This window comes from Rhinolophus sinicus, linkage group LG04 (assembly GCF_036562045.2).
Source record: "Rhinolophus sinicus isolate RSC01 linkage group LG04, ASM3656204v1, whole genome shotgun sequence".
NCBI lineage: Eukaryota > Metazoa > Chordata > Mammalia > Chiroptera > Rhinolophidae > Rhinolophus > Rhinolophus sinicus.
This window is the reverse complement of record NC_133754.1, coordinates 34,117,784-34,125,606: the sequence shown is the minus strand read 5'-3', so window position 1 is coordinate 34,125,606 and position 7,823 is coordinate 34,117,784. Positions and strand designations below refer to the sequence as shown.

Sequence of the window (7,823 nt, the reverse complement as noted above, 5' to 3'; positions counted from 1 at the left end):
AATACCGGTTAAAAAAAGAAAGCAAAAAACTGAAGCAACTGTTCTACAGGCATCATGCTTGTAGTTTTTCTGCACACATGTGTGCAAACAGTGCAGTGCTGTGCTTGATGAAAGTTTTAGATGATCTATCATTCAGCTTTGTACATAACAAAAATACTAAGCATTTACAACAACGTGTAATTATTTTAAACCAAATTCACTTGCAGTGCATTTGGTATGAAAAGGGAGTGGAAAGACCATTTGCAAAAAGAGGAGGAGTTGAGCAGTCCCAAGGTGGAGCTGTCTCTTGTGTTAAATGACACTGGCAGATTAAAGCGCTCTGATGGGGAAGGGCTTAAAGGCTGAGTCAAAAGCCAAGAAGTCTCTTTATTTACGCCTACCTCCCAGCCCTTGGCAAACTGACTAATAACAAACTGAGCTAACAAGAAAGACTAGAAAGGGAGGAAAGAGGACATTGCTGCAGCTTGGATCTACAATCTAAGAGCAAGAGTGAGCAATCCCAGCTCTGGGAAACATCTTGTTTATTTACTGCATTCGGCAGTTTGCAAATGGTTAACTATATGCAAAAAAGTCAGCATAGCTGTGAAGTATGCCGTGAATTTTAATTGAGGGGTAAAAAAAAAAAGACAACCGCTTCAGGATGATCTAGCCTGCACTCTGCTTGAAATATTTTCAATGAAATGCTCAGCATTTTGTCTTTGACAAGAGGTTTTCACTTTATAAAGTGATGGGTCTTGCCAAGAAGTAACATTTGAGAAGAAAGTACGTGGTGGTTAGTGTTTTCGTTTTAAGAAAGAAACTGAATTTACTTTGAACATCTCTTCCAGCTGTGCATTACACATAACATCAGGAGTCGTCTCTGCTTTACAGGTAAGATGAATCTCTCCAGGCTTTTCTGATCCCTGTTTTAGCAGGCTTTTCTGATCCCTGTTTTTGCATTATCCTAAAGTGATCGAATGTATGTGTTTGCCCTTAAAAAAAAATAGTTTAAATTAAAGAATACCCAGTTTTACTCTTGCTCATTGGCACCACTAAATGCTGTATCAGATGCCTGCTTTCTCTGAGCAGTAGAAGAGCTGGCTGAAGAGAAGAACAAATAGAATAATATGCCACTCTATCTTTCACAGCATGCAGTTTGTTATTAGAAACTAAGTAAGTGTGCTTTCTGAAAAAAAAAAATCAGTTCTAAATGCCGCTGTTAAATTTAAAACATAAGCAGAATATTAAAAGATTCTTTGTGTTTTATATACTACTTTAATTATTTTCTGACATAAAAATATGTATTTTCTAAAAATGTGTGAGTGGAGATTTTTGACCTCTTTAATATTGTTATCAGATATTGTCAATACTGAACCACTCTTCTTTTTGTATGCATTTCTGAAAAGATTAGAAACTGTCCCTAGGACAGTTTTGAAGAGCATAAAATGCATGTAAGTTTTGAAAAATCACGAGAGAGAGTCAACTGGAATTAATTTACTATTTTCTTAAGATGCTGTGCCTGGTGAAATGAATAATATTCTTTCTTGGTAATCTACGGAGAAGTACTTTTAGTGTTTATGGAATATAATCCACAAGTTGAAAACTCCAACTACAAGTTGCTTGATTCTAAGCACAGCACTCAGGGCTATTTAAAATTAAACTATTTCCCTGTGGAAACTTTCAATTGGCTAACTTTTCCTGTCTACAGAAAAGCAGTATGTTGTTTTATTTATTCACCTTTCAAAAACTTTAGAGTATACATGTTATGCATAAAACAATGCATTTTCATGGAATAAAAGTTTATTTTCAGGGTTATTGATTGGGTTCTAGGATGTTTTATCTTAATGTGAATTTGGATTAGATTCAAAGTTACTGTTTACATTCCATTCTGAAAAATGAAAGTAGTTACCATTTTGGAAAGGTGAATAGTTCTAAGATGTGGTGTTTGTTTACCTTTCAATTTAGTTGATATAAATTTAAGGTACAATATTTAAAGGAAGGGAATAAAATTAGATGTCCTGAGAGTGATGTGTTTACCTGTCACCGCTGTCATTTCAGTTAGAGTGTTTTTAAAATTTGCCGTTTCTAACATATGTGTTAAATTTTTAAGGAGCTAGACTATGTGATGTTGTTATCATGATTGTCATTTTTTATTTAGCAAAGTAGACATATCCTCAACTACTTTAGTATGGTGCATTTTTTCCAGACTCCATTGTTCGTAATCTTAAGCTTATACTAAAGGAGATCAACTGCTTAAATATGTGATGATATTTAGTGCCTATAGCTTATTTCAAGACCTCATTAATAAGTCGTTTGCTAGAAGTTTACATGAGACCTTGTTTATTACTTTATAATAATGAGAAATGTGTGTTAAAGATAATTTTTCTTCTTTATATTTTGTGATGTTAACCTGATTCATAACAGATTTTAAAAGTTGTAGTTAATAGCCTACCTCTAGAAAGATAATATAAAGTGTGACTCAAGTGAAATTTAAATGAGCACTCATACTCATGTATATCAAATACTATTAGGTTTGTACAAAGTGCCCTAGAGAGCATAGTTAAAACAAAATTATTTTTATAGTGTTCCACTTTATTACATGCTCAGAGACATATTTTCCCAAATGATTTTAATAAATAATGAAATTAGCAATTATCTTGAGCCAAATTCAAAGAAGGTTAAAGCACAGACACAATTATTAGATCTAATTTTGTGAGACCAAGTTCATAAATATAATTAAAGGAATGCATAACACATGCATACATACATACATGTTTTCTAGCTATCATTTTTGCATTCCGTACAGTTCTCTCTGCTTCTAGCTAATACCTACATATCGTCTTAGCTTTAATCCTTCAGCCTTAGTTTCATCTACTTTGTGGTTTAAAAAAAAAAGTAGGGTCTTTTCAAATATGCAACTTTGCATCATATCAAAGTATCAATCGTCCATTTATCTAGCACCTCTCTCATCTATTAAAATGCAATTTATTTGGCAGATGTAAACATAACTGATGATACAATATTTTAAATTCCCCTTGCCCTAAATTTTATAATTTGATCACAATGCAAGTTTAAAGTAAAGAAAAATACACCGGTCATCGTATTAGAAAAAAGTGAAAACAATGTATATGCAGCAAAGCAGTCATATTTTCAGAGTAATCTATAATTTTGTTTCTAGAGGAAAACCTATCATTTTGAAAATGTCAGATTCATCTCCTCCTTGCTCTTATCCTCTAAAGCCCATTGTTATTGCATTTTATTTTACAGAATCTGATTCTATCACATGACAACATGAAGCTGTGGATCCATCTCTTATATGCATCTCTCCTTGCCTGTACATCTTCACAACCCCCATCTCCAATGTCCTCAGCCAGAGGTACTTGTGATTCTCTTTGCAATTGTGAGGAAAAAGATGGTACTATGCTAATAAATTGTGAAGAAAAAGGTATTAAGACATTATCTCAAATAAGTGTGCCACCCTCACGGCTTTTCCATTTAAGTTTGTTAAATAATGGCTTGACAATACTTCACACAAATGAGTTTTCTGGGCTTACCAATGCTATTTCAATACACCTTGGATTTAACAATATTGCAGATATTGAGACTGGTGCATTTAATGGCCTCGGCCTTCTTAAGCAACTTCATATCAATCACAATTCTTTAGAAATTCTTAAAGAGGATACCTTCCATGGACTGGAAAACCTTGAGTTTCTACAAGCAGATAACAATTTCATTACAGTGATCGAACCAAGTGCCTTTAGCAAGCTCAACAGACTTAAAGTGTTAATTTTAAATGACAATGCCATTGAGAGTCTTCCTCCAAACATATTTCGATTTGTTCCTCTAACTCATCTAGATCTTCGTGGAAATCAGTTGCAAACATTGCCTTACGTTGGTCTTTTAGAACACATTGGCCGAATAATGGATCTCCAGTTGGAGGACAATAAATGGGCTTGCAATTGTGATATACTACAACTAAAAATTTGGTTGGAAAACATGCCTCCACAGTCTATAATTGGTGATGTTGTATGCAATAGCCCTCCAGGTTTCAAAGGAAGCATACTCAGCCGACTGAAAAAGGAATTATTCTGTCCCACTCCGCCATTGTATGAAGAACATGAGGATCCTTCTGGTTCATTACATCTGGCAGTAACATCTTCAATAAGTGATAGTCGCATATCAATCAAGACCACATCCCTTTTAAAACCACCCACCAAAGCACCAGGTTTGATACCTTATATTACAAAGCCATCCACTCAAATTCCTGGACCCTACTGTCCTATTCCTTGTAACTGCAAAGTACTATCCCCATCAGGACTTCTAATACACTGTCAAGAACGCAATATTGAAAGCTTATCAGATCTAACACCTCCTCCACAGAATCCTAGAAAGCTTATTCTAGCAGGGAATATTATCCACACATTAATGAAGTCTGATCTAGTAGAATACTTCACCTTAGAAATGCTTCACTTGGGAAACAATCATATTGAGATTCTTGAAGAAGGATCATTTACGAATCTAACAAGATTACAGAAGCTCTATCTAAATGGTAACCATCTGACCAAATTAAGTAGAGGCATGTTCCTTGGTCTCCACAATCTTGAGTACTTATATCTTGAATATAATGTAGTTAAGGAAATATTACCAGGGACCTTTAACCCAATGCCTAAACTTAAAGTCCTCTATTTAAATAACAATCTCTTACAAGTTTTACCACCACATATTTTTTCAGGAGTTCCTCTAACAAGGATTAACCTTAAAACAAACCAGTTTACTCATCTACCTGTAAGTAATATCTTGGATGATCTTGATTTACTGACCCAGATTGACCTTGAGGACAACCCCTGGGATTGCTCCTGTGACCTGGTTGGATTGCAACAATGGATACAAAAATTAAGTAAGAACACAGTGACAGATGACATCGTCTGCACTTCTCCAGAGCACCTAGACAAAAAGGAATTAAAAGCACTAAATAGTGAACTTCTTTGCCCAGGTTTGGTCAATAACCCATCACTGCCAACTCAGACTAGTTATGTATTTGTCAGTACTCCTACAACCTCAACTACAGCTGATACTATTTTAAGATCACTTACTGATGCTGTACCACTATCTGTTTTAATATTAGGACTACTGATTGTGTTCATAACCATTGTATTCTGTGCTGCAGGGATAGTGGTTCTTGTTCTCCACCGCAGGAGAAGATACAAAAAGAAGCAAGCAGATGAGCAGATGAGAGACAACAGTCCCGTGCATCTTCAATATAGCATGTACGGCCATAAAACAACTCACCACACTACTGAAAGACCCACTGCATCACTCTACGAGAAGCACATGGTGAGTCCCATGGTTCATGTCTATAGAAGCCCATCCTTTGGCCCAAAGCATTTGGAGGAGGAAGAAGAAAGAAATGAGAAAGATGGAAGCGATGCAAAACATCTCCAAAGAAGTCTATTAGAACGGGAAAATCATTCACCACTCACAGGGTTAAATATGAAGTACAAAACTGCAGACCAATCGACTGAATTTTTATCCTTTCAGGATGCCAGTTCATTATATAGGAACATTTTAGAGAAAGAAAGAGAGCTTCAGCAATTGGGAATCACAGAATACCTAAAGAAAAACATTGCTCAACTCCAGCCTGATATGGAGGTACATTATCCAGGACCTCACGAAGAGTTAAAATTAATGGAGACATTAATGTACTCAAGGCCAAGGAAGGTATTAGTGGAACAGACTAAAAACGAGTATTTTGAACTCAAAGCTAACTTACATGCTGAACCTGACTACTTAGAAGTACTGGAGCAGCAAACATAGATGGAGAGTTTGAAGGCTTTTGCAAACATGCTGTGATTCTGTCTTAAGTCCAAAACCTGTAAATAAGTGCCTTATGTGAGTGTGTCATCAATCAGAATTTAAACACAGCAGTATTCTTATTGGGGGGAAAAAAAAAGAGATGAAAGAAAAGAAACTCAGGGATCACTGGGAGAAGCCATTGCATTGTCTTTAGGCAATTTTGTCTGTCCCCTATGACATCAATCCTTGCATGGAAATCATTCAAGGATGACAGTAATATTTTTCAAAATACTTAAAAGTGTTTCACAAAAGTCCTCTTTCACATGAAAAAGGGTTTACTATTTAAGCAACCCTAATTTTCTTGAATTACTTCACCCATGGATTAAATGTAATTGGATTTTGTCATTTAAAAAATTTTACCTGTACATGTAGTTATAATACATAAGGAATATATTGCTTATATAACCTATATATGTACTACAAAATGTACATTGTCAAATGCACCTAATTTCCTTGAAATAAAGGCATAAGAAACTGGACCTTTAAAATTATAAATAGTAATAGTAAGGGACAAAAAGGAAGGTTGAATTATATAGACTATGAGTGGCCCAAATCTTTGAACATTTGAGGATAAAAAAAAAAAAATGCCACTGGTATGCTTTCCAAATTTAAAAATAAGAATAATGAATAGTTCAGGTGGAATAAATCAGCAAACTTTTTGGGTTATCTGCACATTTTGTGTAGAAAATTTTATTGTCGATGCTGCTGTGAACTAGGTATGTCATTTGTGCTCAAAGGTTAATTCTTATTCTTGGGATATTTTTAAAATGCTACTGATATTCAAGTGTAAATATGATTAGTGCATCTATTAAGTTTAATTTCTTTCATATTATTAATCCTTTGTAAATTTGAATGACCTTGATAGAAATATGTTTCTTGTGGCAAGTAATTTACAGTTGTAAAACACATAAGAAAAAATGTTGTTTTATTTTTATTGATGTATACTGATAGTCGCCATAAATTAGTAGCAAAAGGCATGTCGGAAGGTAAGAGGTTTAAGTTGCCTCAAGAGTGGCACAATGTAGCTTTATTTTACAAGAAAGTATAGCTAGATTTCTATGAACTATTTATTCTGTACAGTTTTGTATATTTTTGGTTCACAAAGGTAATTATTCTTGGGTGCCTTTCAAGAAAATTAAAAATACTGCTCACTACAATAAAACTAAAATGAAAAACCTCTTTCTAAACGTACTTTCTTCAATTAGTCTAATCTGTAATTCAATCAGGTCAGGACTAATGTGTATACTCACATATACATACAGATGGAAAATGAGATCTCTGTGTGTTGTCATCCACACAGAATCATATTGTTTAACATCTGCAAAAAATTCATTTAATGTCTGGGTGTGATTGACAGAGCCAAACCTAAAGTCTGACCTGTAGTTCTCCCTTTCCAGCAAATCATTTCCCCACTTAACACAAAAGGAAATTATTTATTTTTCTTGTTTCTGATTATACAATCAGTCATACAGCAATTTTTCACAAAGCAAAAGAGGATTAATCAAGGTAATCCAGTTCTGTTTTTTCAACATCATGCAGATCCTTGCACAGGGTTAGGAAGGAACATATTTCCTACTAGGAAGAACTTTTTTTAATTCAGTTAACTCTATTTTAGCAATTCCTGAATGTTCTAATAAATGTTTTTGTTTTCAATATTCAACGGTCCACACTACTAGGAAATCATACATTATTTCTTTGACTTTGAACGAGAAGCCTTCCTGGTGATGAAAATAGTAGTGGCCTGTGCTGCATGGTACGAAAACTAATTATGAGTCTATTATGATATCATATCACTAAGGTTTTCTTTTAATTCATTGAACATAGTCATAGAAAATAATCAAGAATTATGTATGAAAAGGTTCATTGTAAACCTCGATTTCTCCATTAGTTTCCCAGATTGGAAAGGACAAAGGTACTAATTCCTTCTGTAAGTAACACTAAAAGGAAATCCATGTGCATATGAACGCTTTACACATTTATTCAGGAAAAGT

The 7,823-nt window shown here is 34.4% G+C and overlaps 1 protein-coding gene across 1 annotated transcript; it reads left to right on the top strand.

The window, feature by feature from the left end:
• The first annotated feature begins 287 nt into the window (after positions 1 to 287).
• SLITRK6 (SLIT and NTRK like family member 6) lies at positions 288 to 7,009 on the top strand. The gene is made up of 2 exons (XM_019752885.2): positions 288 to 870; positions 3,247 to 7,009. The coding sequence occupies exon 2, from the start codon at positions 3,271 to 3,273 to the stop codon at positions 5,791 to 5,793; it is 2,523 nt and encodes an 840-aa protein (XP_019608444.1). The 5' UTR covers positions 288 to 870; positions 3,247 to 3,270; the 3' UTR covers positions 5,794 to 7,009.
• Positions 7,010 to 7,823: the final 814 nt, after the last annotated feature.

Excerpts from the sequence above, each read along its gene's own strand:
- SLITRK6 (XM_019752885.2), top strand. The coding sequence starts at position 3,271 with ATGAAGCTGTGGATCCATCTCTTATATGCATCTCTCCTTGCCTGTACA.